This window comes from Canis lupus, chromosome 5 (assembly GCF_048164855.1).
Source record: "Canis lupus baileyi chromosome 5, mCanLup2.hap1, whole genome shotgun sequence".
In the NCBI taxonomy this organism is placed as follows: Eukaryota; Metazoa; Chordata; class Mammalia; order Carnivora; family Canidae; genus Canis; species Canis lupus.
In genome coordinates, this window is record NC_132842.1 from 6,956,009 (window position 1) to 6,972,381 (window position 16,373).

At 38.5% G+C, this 16,373-nt stretch overlaps 1 protein-coding gene across 3 annotated transcripts in view; it reads left to right on the top strand.

The window, feature by feature from the left end:
• PRTFDC1 (phosphoribosyl transferase domain containing 1) overlaps positions 1-13,390 on the top strand; it is a 92,963-nt gene extending 79,573 nt beyond the window's left edge. For 2 of the 3 annotated variants that reach the window (XM_072825322.1, XM_072825323.1), the window contains exons 5-9: positions 5,943-5,960; positions 7,314-7,396; positions 7,886-7,932; positions 10,890-10,966; positions 12,112-13,390. In XM_072825322.1, the coding sequence (XP_072681423.1) occupies positions 5,943-5,960; positions 7,314-7,396; positions 7,886-7,932; positions 10,890-10,966; positions 12,112-12,159 (273 nt within the window). In that variant the 3' untranslated portion in view covers positions 12,160-13,390. The remainder of the gene's footprint in view (positions 1-5,942; positions 5,961-7,313; positions 7,397-7,885; positions 7,933-10,889; positions 10,967-12,111) is intronic. The other variant, XM_072825324.1, reaches the window with a different exon arrangement.
• Positions 13,391-16,373: the final 2,983 nt, after the last annotated feature.

Sequence of the window (16,373 nt, forward strand, 5' to 3'; positions counted from 1 at the left end):
GGGCTCCATGCATCGGAAGCCCGACGTGGGATTCGATCCCGGGTCTCCAGAATCGCGCCCTGGGCCAAAGGCAGGCGCCAAACCGCTGCGCCACCCAGGGATCCCTGAAAAGATTATTTTTTAACTCAGATTTGTTCATAAAAGAACACTGTGAAAAGATTTTTTTTTAATTCAGATTTGTTCATAAAAGAACCTTTAAAAACATAGGGACATCGCTCACCTATATAATTGTCTATACATTATAAATCCCATAACTGTACTACATAACTTCTTAAACTCTGTAAAGATGTGTGGATTAAAATGTTCAGAAAAGAGACAATAGCCACCATGGACCTGTCTCTTTCTTGTCTTCTTTTTTTTTTTTTTTTCCTTCTTTTCTTCTTTCTTTCTCTTTCTTTCTTTCCTTCCTTCCTTCTTTCTTTTTTCTTTTTCCTTGCCTTTTTTCTACTTTTTTTTTAAAGCAAAGAAAAGGAAGCTCATAAGGGAAGCTGGCTGAGTCATGGTTCTAAATAGGTCATGGCTGTTGAATAAAGGGAACCCTCAATGATTAAGTTAAATGGCCTCGTCGGCTCACAATGTTTAAAAGCATTTTCCTTGGTGTGTTCAAGCTGTCTGCATAACGTGCTCTCTAGTTGATTTTTTTTCAAAGTTGATTTAATCCTGGCACTTCATAAAATGTGTGTATCCATTAAAGCAAGAAGATTTTGTTCATGTTCAAGGGAAATCTCTGAAAGGGGTGGAATAAAACCAAATGCATGGAAACAGACCCAAATCTGGCAACGGGAAAACACAGATGTGCAGGTTAAATGCAAGATTTCAGGAGACGTGCCACCTTCCCCCACCAAATAAGTTTCTAATCAAATGCCAGAATGAAGCGTCAGAACCTGCCAAATTTCCTCCTTGGCTGCCTTAACTATTTAAATCATTCCTTTTTATTGCATCTGACTAGGCTGAGAACAATAATGGAAATGCCCACCGACTGATGATTCTGGCAATTTTGTGACTTATCACATAAAGTGAAATGCTGAACTACATTCCTTTCTCCATGGGGTTCATATTCACACTCTTACCCATGCTCAGCACCCACAATGAGCCCATCATCATTACTGCCATCCCTCTGCTTGGCGTGACCATAGATGCGAAACTATGCTGCTGCCGATTAGACTGTGCTAATCATTTTGCATTTTAAAAGACTGAAAGTGGGAATAACCTAGTTAAGAAAATCATTTAGATTTACATAATTCCTTCCTTCTTTCTTTTCTTCTTTTTCATCTTTCCTTTCTTTTCCTTCAAGAAACTCAAGGTGATTAGCTTCCATCAGGACTGCACCATAGCAACGAAAGGACACACTCCAGAGGCCCCCATAGAATTTTTGCCTGCGGCCCTCAGGTTGCAAATTTTACTTACTTTCCAGGAGGAAATGAGCTAGGTGTGATGAGAAGACTAAGACAGTAACTGGCAGACATCTCAGATTCAGTGATCGGAATTATCAGATTGGAAGCGTTTAGGAGGCACGGCATGTCCTGAAAAAATTTCCAAGGTTACTTGCTCAGAAAAAGAGGGGAAAGTGAGGGGAATTTTGGGAGATTTCATGATGCAAAATTAAAAGCAGTAAATATTAATTATAGCTCAGTTAAGGAGGAATTGTACATCATTGAAGGAAAAAAAACCAGAGGGGATATGTTAAAAGTATAAGGAACTAGAGAAAGAAATAAGGTCCAAATTGTCAATTTGTTGCATTTCTTGAGCACCTATTACATACTGGTCTCCATGATATATGCTGATCATATAAAGATGAATTTGTCTTTGTCCCTTAGCTTATGGAGCTAACCCTGGTATATTGAAATGTGAAGAGATTAGTTCTCTCAGACACTACTGAAATGCCTCTAAGGGTAGTCACTTTCTCCATACTCTTGGGCTACTTGTTTTGTATAGTAATTTCCAAAGGTACTAGGGTATTGCTTTTTTGGAGGTGAACAGCAGATAGGCAGCTCGCAATCCAGACAGTAAACCCATGTATTACTTAGGAAAGAATTTGAAAATGTGTGTGATGAAAATAGTGTGATGTTCGATAAAAGAAAAGAAATATATATGTATTGACTGTTCTATTTAACTCACTGAGAAACTCTAGATTTCTGCATAGCTCTCTTTCAGTAACAGATGGGTTTTTTATATCAGTATTCATTGGTATTCATATATCAGTATCCATCATTTATGAACCCACTAAATAATTTTACTTTTTAAATACTGTACACAACTCAGAAAGTTCTTTGTGTTGTTACAGATGTTATCAACCCACTTAGCTTCCTTAATCCTCCAAAATTCTTTGAGAAATATAGTTAAACCATAATTAGCCAATATTTTCCTCATACTAATCCTTCCAAGAAAGAAGAGCTTGCCAGAAAGAAAGAAAGGCAGACAAGGAAGTGCTATTGCAGTTGAAAACACTGAATGATGACAGGAAAGCAATTAGGAATTCCAAGTAAAGAAACAAGCTTTAAAGGGGAACATAATTATAGTATACTACTTGACTTTGTACTGGGAAAAAAATGTGAGCAGTACAAGAAGATACAGTCATAACAAATATCTACCCTGGGAGATGGAAAAAGAAGCAAGATAGTATAAAAGAATTAAGTTCTCATCGTTATATAACATAGTAAATAGATGATCTCTAGAATTATTAAATTGAGAAATAGAAGAATAGTAAAAGAGATGATTTTAAATTAAAAGAGAATTAAAGACCCAGTGCATGGGCTTCAACTAGACAAACCAGCTACAAAGGCCATTTTAAAGATAACTAGGGAAATCTAAATATGTGCTAGGTTTTATATGATATTAAGAAATTGTTGCCAGATAAAGAAGTTGTGATACACACACACACACACACACACACAATGGAATATTAGTCAATCATAAGAAACTAGGAAATCTTGCCATTTGCAACAACATGAATGGACCTTGAGAGCATTATACTAAGTGACATAAGTCAGAGAAAGAAAAATACTTATGATTGTACTTGCATGTAGAATCTAAAACAAAACAACACAAAAACACAACTCATAGAAAAAAAGATCAAATTTGTGTTTACCTGAGGCAGCGGGTGGGGAGCAGGGAAATCAGAGTAAGTTTGTCAGAAGGTGCAAACTTTCGGTTATAAGATAAATAAGTACTAGAGATGAAATGTACAATATGATGACTATAGCTAACACTATAGTTGTGTGGTATATACGAAGGTTGTTAAGAGAGTAAATCCTAAGAGTTCTCATTACAAGGAAAACATTGTTTTCTTTTTTTACTTTCTCTCTTTATTGTATCTATATGAGATGATGGATGCTAACTAAATTTATTGAGGTAATCATTTTACAACATATATAAATCAAATCAGGGATCCCTGGGTGGCGCAGCGGTTTAGCGCCTGCCTTTGGCCCAGGGCACGAATCTGGAGACCCGGGATCGAATCCCACGTCGGGCTCCCGGTGCATGGAGCCTGCTTCTCCCTCTGCCTATGTCTCTGCCTCTCTCTCTCTGTGTGACTATCATAAATAAATAAAAATTAAAAAAAAAATAAAAAATAAAAAAGATAAATCAAATCATTATGCTGTACGCCTTAAACTTTTAAAGTGTATGTCAATTATACTTCAATAAAACTAGAAAAAATGAAAAATATAAAATAGATTATTGTCATTTTTGTTAGATGTGATAATATTTTGGTTATGCATAATATAGAATGTCACGATAACTTTAAAGTACATAAGCATGGTCAAATACTTTACAATTGGGTCTACATCAACATTTACAAAATCTTTAGACTTTTCTATTTGACTTTGAATCTGTATATGGATTCCTTAGTTTTAAAATGTGTTTAAGTTATTTTGATAATATATCTCTCCATTATAATTAGTACACATTCAAGTCCCACTACCCAGCCACCACCATATCTTATAGTTAAAGCTATCTTTTCAAAGATGACTCTTGTTTTGCAAGGTTCTAAGCTTTTAAAAAGCAAATTTAATTATGTTCAGTGTGCTTTATTTAATTAGGCAAGAATGCAGACTAACAAAGTTTTAAAGAGTTTTACATTATAAGATTGAAACAAAAAGAGATTGTGAACCAGGGAATTAAATTAACCAAGTATTCTCCAAGTTTTCAGGTTGGTTACTAGGCATGGTTGGTTAAGCCTCAATCAGACTAAAAATGCACATCCTAACTAACTATTGTGGATTAATGGTTAAGAACACAGCAAATGTGTTCAGAATACCAAGGGGACTCCTCTGTCACTGTGACTCTTAGAGTAGGGGATATTGTGGGCATGACCTACTTTAAAAATGGACAAGATAACCTTACATTTTAATGATAAAACTAAGGTTTTTAAACTATATTCACTACAGGCACCTGGGTGGCTCAGTTGGTTAAGCATTTGCCGTGGCTCAGGTCATAATCCCAGAGTCCTGGGATGGAGCTGCACATCGGGCTCCATGCTCAGTGGGGAGTCTGCTTGTCCCTCTCCCTTCCCTTTTGCCCCTCCCCCACTCATATATTCTTTCTCTCTCAAATAAATAAAATCTTTAAAAAGAATAAAATGTATTTTATGACTAAATGACTATTTAATGACTATACCCGAGAGAAAAACACTTCCAGAAAGATATTTCCACCTAAGAAGTATTTGACTCATAAAGTAAATATGGTTTTGGTTGGGTAGCTAACACTTCCATTACTTACATTTCTTTTGCATTAGACATAAGTGAGCTTTCTAAGGTGTAAGGTTTGATAGAATTTTCAAAGTCTTATCTGAATCAGAGGGATAATGAAGAGTTATCTAAAGAGAGACATTACATTGAGGGAATAGCCACACCCTTTAGTTCATTGCAATATCATGTTAACAAAGTCATATTTTAATTTGGTGAGACAGTACTGACATGTAACTACTAATCCATTTAATTGGTTGGTTTTAATTCATTAATCAGTGTCATCAGTTATTAGTCCTCCACTCAGTAAATAATTGCTGAGCATCTATATGCAGGTATATATATATACTAGGGACTGAGAATACAATAGTAAACAAGACAAACATGATCCCCACCCTCATGGAGTTTATATTCTAGTAGGAAGACAGATATCAAACAGGAATTGAGGGATGCCTGGGTGGCTCAGCAGTTGAGCGTCTGCCTTCGGCTCAGGGCATGATCCCGGAGTCCCGGGATCAAGTCCCATATTGGGCTTCCTGCGTGGAGCCTGCTTCTCCCTCTGCCTCTCTCTCTCTCTCTCTCTCTCTCTCTGTGCATCTCATGAATAAATAAATAAAATTTTTAAAATAAATTAAAAAACAGGAATTGATATGAAACATAATCGGTGTTTTTAGGTAGAAAGAGAAGTATGCCTTGTGAGCACATAGCAAGGAATCCAACCATGTTTCTAAAAATATCAACCAGGCACTTCACAGTGCTGTCTCCAGGCCAACCCTTCCTTCCTCAAGGTTGAAAATTGGAGAGTAAATACAGAATCCCTGTGACTGGTGGCTATGCAAGACAGTCACAGTTGAATGAGTGATCCTTCTGCAGAGCACTGTCTCCATTCACAACATAGTTTATATGGTTGTTTTCCTAGTAAACTTTGTATACCAAAGAATGCTGGATAGGGGTGTCTGCCAGAATTAGGGACATGGGATGAACTTGTGAATAGCTCTTCAGAGAGGTATAGGATCTGAGGTAACCCTGCTGCCAACCTGTATATAGACATCAATATTGCAGCACCCAGTAATTGCAGAGAGACTGTTAACATGAATCTGGAATGCCTACATTACTTCCAAGCATTTGAGTTAGATGGATGGGGGAGGACCAGCTAAGCAAATTGTGAAATTTCTAACTGTAAGCAAAAATGTGTGTCTCTCGTGAGCCAGATTTGCATCATATTCTAAATAACTGTGTTTTTTTTTTTAATTTCAGAATGTCCTCATTGTTGAGGTAAGCTGACTTTTCTTTATCCATATTTGAAAGTTGAAAGAATCCAATGGTGAGTTTTGAAAATAGAACTTATTATCAAAGTAGACAGGGATTTATTGAATTCACACTGTGTGCATGGCTCTCCAGATGTACTAAGAGCTAACTAGAATCAGTGGCTTGAAACAATTTAGAATAAAAGCTTTGTAATAATATTTTCATGGTACTTTATCTACTTTTATGTCTAATTTCACACATTTCTAAATTGGTTCTTACATCTATTTGCGAATCAGGCATTTTTACAGAAGAGGAAACTAGCCCAATAGAACCACATGTATATAATAGTAAAGCCAAGATTTGAACTCTTTTCACCCTTAATTCGATGTTCTTGCTAGCGACCTCTGATGACTTCCAACAATCCTACCTTCAGCAACCAAATCATAAACACAATCCATTTTAAAATGACAATCCAAGAAAAAGCTATAATTTAATTTACGTTTTCTGCTAATAAAAAAATGAAAGAGAATGGGCCCTATGGCAGCCGTGGACTTAATACAGCACATGGCCACTTTTCCTTCAAGAGCACGCCTGTCTTATCAGCTGGCAAAAATTCAAGGGAGCTGTTTTCAAGCTTTTGTTACACAATTGCCTGTGTGTGCCATATGTATCTGCAGTCCTCCTGGCTCAGACATAGCCCACGAAGTAGGCCCTCTAGCCAAACGAATTGCCCAACCCTGGCTAAATTCAGACCTGTTGTTTTGATAATCAGCTCCTGACAGCTGATTTCTGTCCCAAGGACAATACACTTCTGTGGCCCATTCTCCTCTAATTGTGCAGCAGCTCATCAGCAGAGATGAGCCGAGGCTCGCCGCAGCCTCGCACCCTCAGAATTCACAGGCTGTCACCAGCTGCCGTCCAGACACATCTCACTTCCCAGCCGTAGAATCCCCTATTGAGTGGGGAGGGCAAGGGGGAGGTGTTTATCCATTCAGGGTATTCAGCTGTACATCCCATGTCCATGAAAATTCATGTGTTCCGTATTGTGTTGCATAACCTCAAGGCCAAATTTAGTCCTTGAATGTGCATGCACAAGGCCAAATGTACTCAGTGAGCAGCCCCATACGCGCTCCAAAGGCCGAACGTAGCTTTCAACACAGTTCAAGGATTGCAAGAGGAAATATTCATCACTAAACCCGGCTTCAGAGAGAAGCACCTGTCTAAAAAATGTAACCAACTCTGCTTCCTACTTTGACTCCATCTGATGGCAATTCTAATTATGATGCATTATTAATAAGGAGTACAATCATCTGTCTGGATGAAAAATCTATCATGCTGCCCAAATGCGCTCAACTGAATCTGTCTGTCCTCTTTGCAAAGGATGTTGTTGGAACTGGGAAAACCATGAAAGTGCTACTCAGTAGCATAAAGAAATACAAGCCCAACATGATTAAGGTAGCCAGGTGAGTAGGACATTCACATCATTGTTGCTTCTGCATCTCCCCATAAGCCCGAGAAGGATGCTAACAGAGGATGTTGTCTCCAAAGAGAGCAGTCTATTCCAAACCAGTGACCCCTTTGCCCTGGGGTGTTATGGCTTGACCACACTGAACAAATAGCCCATTTGACTGCTGGCCTGAGAGAGAGGAAGGGGAAGAGGACATGCTTTGCTAGGTGTCTGAGTCTCTCGCTACTGTGCCTCCATTAGCGGCTTCCAGGAGCAGCTGGCTGAGCCTGGTGCCAGAGTCTCTCTCCCTTCCTTTTATCTAGAATCACTGATGTGGTGCCACAGTAGCAGGAGGGTGAATTAGGGGACCGTGATGGTGCCCCACTTGCTCCAGGGGGAAAATACATATCTTAATGATGTTTAGTTCTATTTGCAATGCACAGAAGTTTTATCTGGATCACTAAGTGCTTTTTTCTTTGTTCTTTCTTTTTTTTCTTAATGGTAGTTTGTTAGTGAAGAGAACACCTAGAAGTGATGGCTTTAGACCCGACTGTAAGTGGTTTTGGCTTTTGTTGGTTGTTGGTTGGTTGGTTGGTTGGTTGGTTGGTTGGCTGGTGGTGTTGATTCATGTTGAAGACTCTCTGATTTCCTATTTGCCAGTATTCCATATGAAGCACAAGCTGTTAAGGTTTGATAGTCCCACAAATCTCTCAAGGTCTCCCCAGCCTTGCTGGGAGGATAGAGTCCTCTACAATAAGGGTTTTTAAATTTCCAGTTTGCGTTTTTCCCAGATACTCTGTCGTGTGCATTGGATATTTTCATTTTTGGGTTTTCCATGGTACCGTAAAGCTAAAAAACTGAGCTAATGGGTATCAGGGAGGTAGAGGGAGACTTGACCCCGCCAGACTGGCTGACATACAGGATCCCTGCCTTGTCCACTGTCCGTGTCAGACGGGCATGGGAGGGCATCATAAAGGGTTAGAAGGATTCGCATACTGCCTCCAGAAACCGTCACCAGACAATGCATAATGCTGACCTTCAGTAAGCCTGAATTTTAGCACACAGAAGGGGAAATCCGAGACACCTCTCCCATCACCTTCAAAGAAAAGTTCAGTAACACAGAGAATTGGCAGAACAAATATCTCCAGATACCATCTTCACACTTGACTTCGGACATATGTTCTGGAGGACTTTGCTCATCCAGGGCACTTTACTGATAATACAAATAGTTCCAAAGCCAGGAAGAATAAACAAGCAGCTTGATAATTTATTATTCTAACACTAGAGGCAACTTTTTTTCACTCATATAGGCAGACTTCAGCTTGATTTTTTATAACTTACATTTGCTCTAAATCCTCTGGGATAATTTGGCTACAGTTCCCATCAGCAAGCTGAAAAAACATCAGAGCAAGAGGAGTACACTATGGCCGAGTAATGTGCCAATGACATTTCGCCAGTGACTCTTTATTCTAAAACAAGTTTCATCTATGCTGGGTGTATTAAATCTAGACAACATCATTTCTGGGCACAGAGACCCAACAGCACGTTTCTGTCCAGTTACTGGCATGGGGAATATAATCTGGGTGCAGTAAAGTCAGGCAAAGTGAGGAAATAGAAATCTTCTAAGGAAATCACGTAAGATCCCATATAGATAAGATTTTAACTGAAGTTGAAAGAGTCACTTCAGACATAGCCAACTACTTACAGATGATTTGTGTCACTTACAGCAACGACATGAATAAAATAATAGGTAACACTGGTAAGAGGTTATGATGGGCCCTACACTCTTTAAAGAGCTACACAGAGATTAACACATTTACTCTTCACCACATTCATCCAAGGTAGATGCTACTGATATACCCATTTTGCAGGTGAGGAAATTGAACACAGCAAGATTCAATGGCTTTTGAAGGTCACATTGCTGTAAGCGTAGCATCAGTACTGGACCCAGGCAGTCTGGTTCTGATCACTGCCCTTGCTCTTGCATGACATCTATAAGTAACACCGCAGTTGCAAATAGAAGTGTAGGAACTGCATCCATTTACCAACTAGACGTAGGTCACTCTGATTCCTAACCATTCCCCTGTCCAGCATCCTTCTTCTACTCCATGACAGCTCTGAAGGTTTGGCCTTCTGAATTGGCTTTTCTCAGTCTGAGGTGCCATGCCTACTGTAGGGATTGATTGCTCCATTTACTGTAGAGTCATTATTGTGGTAACAGCCTGGGTTCTCTGGGATTTACTGATATCCTTTTAGCTGGGTCAGAATCTCTGTTTCATTTCCATGGATTTCTGAGGCTTGATACTTTTGATTCCTTTCTCATAATTGACTCTTTCCCATATGTTCAATGGCATCTTTTATATGCGCTGACATCTTTTCTTCTGCTCTTGCTTCTCTTCTTTGATTATATTTCTCAAAGCAACCTACAGTTTGGAGGGACAAAGGAGGGTCTTTATCAGTAATATGTAATGCAACCCCTCTAGAAAGTAAGTGTCTCACCTCCAGCACTTTCTGCAAGCAGGAATCAGTTGCCTTCTCCATGTGAAAGCATCTTTGGTCATAGGGATCAAAATGGTGGTGAGTAGTTCACCAGAGGGATAACTTTCTCCATGCTCTAAGTCCACTGGCTATGCCAAAGTACAGTTTCATGAAAGTAAGCAAGAATATTTCTCATCTGCAATGTTGTAATAAACAGATTCAAAATAACTAGAGTTTGAAAAACCACTGGACCATAGGCACATTTATTCTGTTTCAAGACCTCTGAAGGAGAGCTATTCTCTGTTCCTACTATCTTTTCCATAAAAATTATCTTCCTTACAATAAATTTTCCTTTATTTAACCTAAGTACCTCATACTGCATTTAAATCCATTTATTTCCATTCTTCCCTGAATAGAGATAGAGAGCTAATTAATATCATCTGCCTCCTTGATTCAAAGACTAGTGTTGGAATAACCCTTAGTGTTCTCTTCCTCACACTAAACAATCCCACTTCCTTTCATCTTGTCTCCCAGGTTTTGCTTCTCTGCCCTTTATCCAGCTGAGGACTCTGAGCACAGTGGGAGAACCACTTCCTGGCGGCAAAAGCCTGTGCACCTAGTCACCTACCAGAGGACTGGAATACCTTCTGTCTGAACTGAACTTTATGCTCCAAAGTGTTTCCTTTGGCATTATATCATTGGATACTGCTTGCTTTGGAACAGCGGGACTATATGACTAACTCATAGATATTTCTTGTTATCCCCTGGGCTATCTGAGCCCTCTCTTAGCTCCGTGTGGTAGGAGTACAGCCATTCTTCCTTGTATGTTTGCTTGTCTATCTTGTCTTCCTGCCTCGTCACTCTGGTCCAGGTCCTATTGGGCTCATCCTATGCATTACTTATCATTTTTCTCACTTCTGCCTAAATGAAAGGTCCTCACAGTGTAAGTGCCAACTATAACATATGATGGCTTTCTCCTTATGTTATCTATATGTTATTCCTTTTTTTTCTCTCTCTCTCTCCCTACTCAGATGTTGGATTTGAGATTCCGAACTTATTTGTCGTGGGTTATGCCTTAGATTACAATGAATACTTCAGAGATCTGAATGTAAGTCATGCATGCAAATCCCTAGCCTTCTTTTCACAAATAACAGTTATATGAATTTAACAAATTATTGAAATAGTAGTAATGATGGCTGCCACTGATTAGGTATGTTCTGCATCAGAAATATTCCGGACACTCTGCATTCATAATCCCAATTACAGCTGTATACAATTCTAACTATCCGCCTTATGAATAAGAAATGGTTTCTTTAAAAAAAAAAAAAGAAAAGAAAAGGATTTTATTTTATTTATTCATGAGAGACACACACACACAGAGAGACAGAGACAAAGGCAGAGGGAGAAGCAGGCTCCCTACAAGGAGCCTGATGCAGGACTCGATCCCAAGACCCAGGGATCATGCCCTGAGCCGAAGGCAGACGTTCAACTGCTGAGCCACCTAGGCGTTCCAAAATGGTTTCAACATATATAGATGGACCCCCAGTTTATACCCCCAGCTGTGTGACTTCAAACAATGTTGAATGATCTAGAGATAGATAGCCTACCCAAAATAGACCAATCATGCATGTGAGTGTCTCTCTCCTAATATTTAGAAACTTAAACCCAAAGTCACAGAAATCAAAGGATTTTGGTCTTAAACCACTGAATGGCAGGACCCCAGAGAGCGTATCCACAAGCACCATGGACTACCCCATTCTGGCCTTCCAGTTGCTTCACTGGTGCTCTTCCTTGGATTCTATGAGCTACCTCATTATCCTATCAATAACCCTCCCTTTTTGCCTGACTCCACTTCTGTGCCTTGCAATCAAAATATTCCCAACATGTTTCTTGCTACCCAAAAAGGATCAGATAAGAGTCAATGTTGTGTTTACCATGGCTATTTCTCCATTCTCCCTAGAGGTTGTAATTTTACCAGGTGGAAACTTCTATCTCTACCATGGCTAACCATGCCCTCCTTCAGCATTTCTGATCTACAGAGCCAGATTTGGAATAGGGCTCAAAACTAAAACAATGAAGCTTTGAATGGGTATCTTTAGATTTTATGTATGAGTACACACATAAATGCACACATATATATTTGAATGAACTCTAACCAATTACAAGATGACATTCTGTTATTACTGCATTACATTTTCTGCACCTTATATTTTGTTAAAGAAATCAATTCATTAAAATCCTTTATTGTTTCAGCACATATGTGTGATCAATGAACACGGCAAAGAAAAGTATCGAGTCTAAAGAAGCAAATTCTCACCATCGAATCTCCAGATAACATCATACTTACGACTACAGTCAGAAAGCCAGCATGTAAAGTTTGTTTCCCCAGGCATCTTCACTCAGCAGGGTATAAAAGAAAAAAAATGTTTTAATGAGAGAGCTTTCTTTTCTAAGGTTATAACATAAAAAGTAACAAATGCTTTTATTTGACTTGTTCCAAATTAAATACTCTGCCTTGTGACTCATGCTTTCTATCTACCTTCCCACTCTGGAACTTTACCTTCTTTTATTCTGATACAGTCATTATACTTGATTACTATTCTCCCACCTAGTTACTCAAATATTTTTCACTTAACTTTTTTTTTAATATTCTATTTTGGTAATATTTTGCAATCTGAAGAAACTGGAAGCCTTTTAAGTTAAACTCTGAACCCAGTGCAAGGAATGCAACTAGATTCCCATAGGAAAAAAGGAGGAAAAGGACAATTTAATATAAATTTCTGTTTGGGCATTGCTGGCAGGCCATTACTATTTGCTTTGACAAAACCTTTTTGAACTGCAGTGTATAATGAATCTTAATGATGTTATGAAATGAGCCTTTGCTCAGTCCTGTTGATCGGAGCTTCCGGTATGTGATAACAGTATGTCATGTATGCATGGATGTACTCAACTGTGTTTAATACTCTGCATTTTAATTAGAAAAAATACAATGGCAGCAAGGCCCTCATTTCTAAGCTGCATCTTTTTATTCGTGTGGGACATTTGCAAATGGCAGATTCAGGGCGGTGCCGGGGCGGGGGGGGGGGGGGGGGGGGCGGCGTCAATTCAAAACTTGGTGAGTATCAGATTTTCCTCTTACTTACATCAAAGGACAAGACACTATTATATATTATCAACATGAACACAGAGATTGAATTATTTTTTGAGTAGTTTTATAAGACTTATCCTACAGCCCAAGGCACTATAGAAAACTAGCACACTTAAGAAAGGTTTTTTTTTTTTTCTGAATAACATTTTTTCTATTTCCACTGTTTTTATGAGATGTTTTCTAGTTTATGGGGATTTTAATTGAAAATAAACCTGAGTGTCAATAGAACTGTTTTTTTCTCACTTCCTAACAGGAGAAAATGCAAAATAAATAACTAAGCAGCCTTTGTTTGGTTCTGAACCATATGCAGCATATTGTTATCAGGTCCTAGCTTCCTTTAAATTAATAAAGAATAAAAAACTTTGTTATGTTAACGTCTCATAACTGCTTACTGTTTTTCTTCCGCCTTCAACTTTTTTATATACTTTCAACCATTAAAATGCGTGTGAGCCAGTAGCTTAAACATACTACTGCATATATCTTTCCTGGGGCTTTATTTTTGTTAACCTGGGAAAAATGCAGATTATATATGCACTAGTATAAGCAAACGATTAAGCCAGACTTGATCTACTGCTTTTTTTTCTTCTCAAGCTTGTTTGTAAGACAAAGAATTTTAGTTGTAAAAGATTTTCCTGAATATCTTTGTTCCAGTCAGAGAAGAAAATAAACCACACCCAGATATCCCAAGTGAGAAACCAGCAAAGGAATTCCTTTTAGCGTTGTTCCACAGAAGAATCAGTATCCAAGTTAGAGACTGATAATTCAATTTGGCCAGTTTCTTGAATGATCAAGTTCATGTTCTAAATATAATTTCCACTATGCCGCATTTATATCAGAAGATCTAGAGAAACCTAGATACATTTGATTATAAATATAAAATTATCCATAATTTGTATTAAAATATTTTTTTAGAATGTTGAATTTTAATAAACATCGGTATAACTTTTTGAGTACTGTATGTTTATTCGAATTAGGAAAGAAATTGATCTACCTCACAGGATTTTGAGAAGGACCTGTGCTAGTTAATGCTGAAAATGAAAAATCATTAAATACACAAGAAGTTTAATCATTCGTGCAATTTTTTTTCGTATCAAACAATATTTTGACAGTGATATCCAAGAATGTCATCTTGGGAAAAACAGTATTTCCTTTTCTCTTGCAAAATTCAAATCTATTTAATAGCACTGGGTTTTTTCAACCCAGACCAAAAATGTGAAAACTCATAGCCTGATTAGCAACCAATGCATTTATTAATTTAGTGTTCCAAAGCTGATTGGTAGTGGGGGACAAGTGTGTGAAATGCATTATTTGGATTCAGTTACAATAATTAGGAATACTTTTACTACAGTAATACAGTAACATAATCAGTAATACTTTGGGATATTCCAAACAAATTATAACGCTTCATTATAAATTGGTTCTTTCTTATTAAATTGGAATGTATCCAATATTGAACCAGGCACTCTCAGTGTGAATTGCAAATAGTCAAATCTTCATATATCTCATTTAACCTTTGAATATCTTTGGATATAACATGGTTTACCATGTTTTAGGACTTCTGAAACTATTAAAAACAACAGCAACAGCAACAACAACATTTTAGAGCATAAGCAGGCATTTTTTCAGCCTCTCATGGCATGAACTTGTGTTTTCCCAATGGAGAGAGAAGGTGACCTATCCCACTTCTAGAGAACTGGTGTCATAGAAATATTTCCTCACTTTTGTAGTAGAGGTAGTATGTTCTAGGAAATTGAAACCCTAAATCACACTCCCCACCCAGATGTCTGGCTGACTTGGGCCAAAAATAGCATTTGGGAGTTGTAGTTACTTTGCTATCATAGAGTTCCTTTAGGATCTCCAGATAACATGTGAGGTGGGCAGGCTAATTTCAGGAGGAGAACAAGGGGATATATGGAAGGGAGGTTTGTGCATTGATGTTGGGATGTACTTAGATAGATGAAGGACAGAAGGTGTACATGGAGAGAACTGCTTTGTTTCTTGGCCCAGCCATATCCCATGATTGGTTCTGAACCCCATGGAGAAAAGGAGACAAAGACTCTGGCTGAAAGAGCTGTGTTCACAGTAGCTTCTGGGCCACATATTGGGACAGACAGGTTATTCACATTTCACAGTGGGTCATGCACAGTCCGTTTTTAAAAAAAAAAATGTTTTATTTTGTTTTATTTTTAAAGATTTTATTTATTTATTCATGAGACACACAGAGAAAGAAGCAGAGACACAGGCAGAGGGAGAAGCAGACTCCCTGTGGGGACCCTGGTGTGAGACTCCATCCCAGGACCCTGGGATCACGCCCTGAGCCAAAGACAGATACTCAACCACTAAGCCACCCAGGCATCCCCCCCCCCCAAAACTTTTTTTGCAATTTCTAGGCCAAGAGGGCCCCCTTTTCTGACTTTTTCTGCCAGGGTTGGCTTTGCTCAGAGAGAAGTAGGAGAGAACATGAAGACAAAGTGGGATACTGAAGTCCTGCCTGAACTAATGTTACTGTGACTTCTTTTGTATCCAGAGCCTAATGGGTGTTGACTAGTTAATAAGCTGTGAACGAGGATGGTAAGTGCAGATGACTTTTAAAAGATGAGAAAGACTTGCACATTTTTATTTACTGTGGAAAACAAAAAACAAGGGAACAAAACAGTAGAAACAGTGTATTCATTACTGATTGCTCTATAATAAACCACCCCAAACTGAGTAGCTTAAATGAACAATAATTATTATTTCTTGGGGCTTATGAGAATTAGGAATATGGAGGAGACACTATGGGGACAGTTTATTTCTGCTTCATGATATCTTTTGCTTCAGCTGGAAGATTCAAAGGCTGAAGGCTATAACCAAGTAAAGATAAGCAGTCCAATGCAACCATGAGCCACATGTACTTGTTTAAATTTAAATCAAATAAAATTTAAAGTCCACTTCCTCATTCCCATTAGCTACATTACAACTGTTCAGTTGCCTGCTTCATAAGGTAGTAAGTTACTGTATCAGCACAAACAGAAAATTTCCGCAATCACAGAAAGTTCTATAGGTAGCTCTGATCTGAAGGTTTGTCTGGTGGTTGATAATGGCTGCTAGCTGGAACCTTAACTGAGGCTGTCAGTTGGAATTCTTCTATGCAGATCTAACTTCCTCACAACATGGTAGCTGGGTTCCAAAGGCAAGTGGAGACAGAGACTGAAGCAGGTAGAAGCCATACTGCTTCTGACAGGTTCACTGCCACTACCACATTCTGTTATTAAAACAGTTACAAAGACTCGTCTGAGTTTAAGGGGAAGGAACATAGACTGCCACCACTTGATAGAACATTATAAGTAGAGCAAGTAGGGTAGGATGTGTATGGCTCTGGCCATTG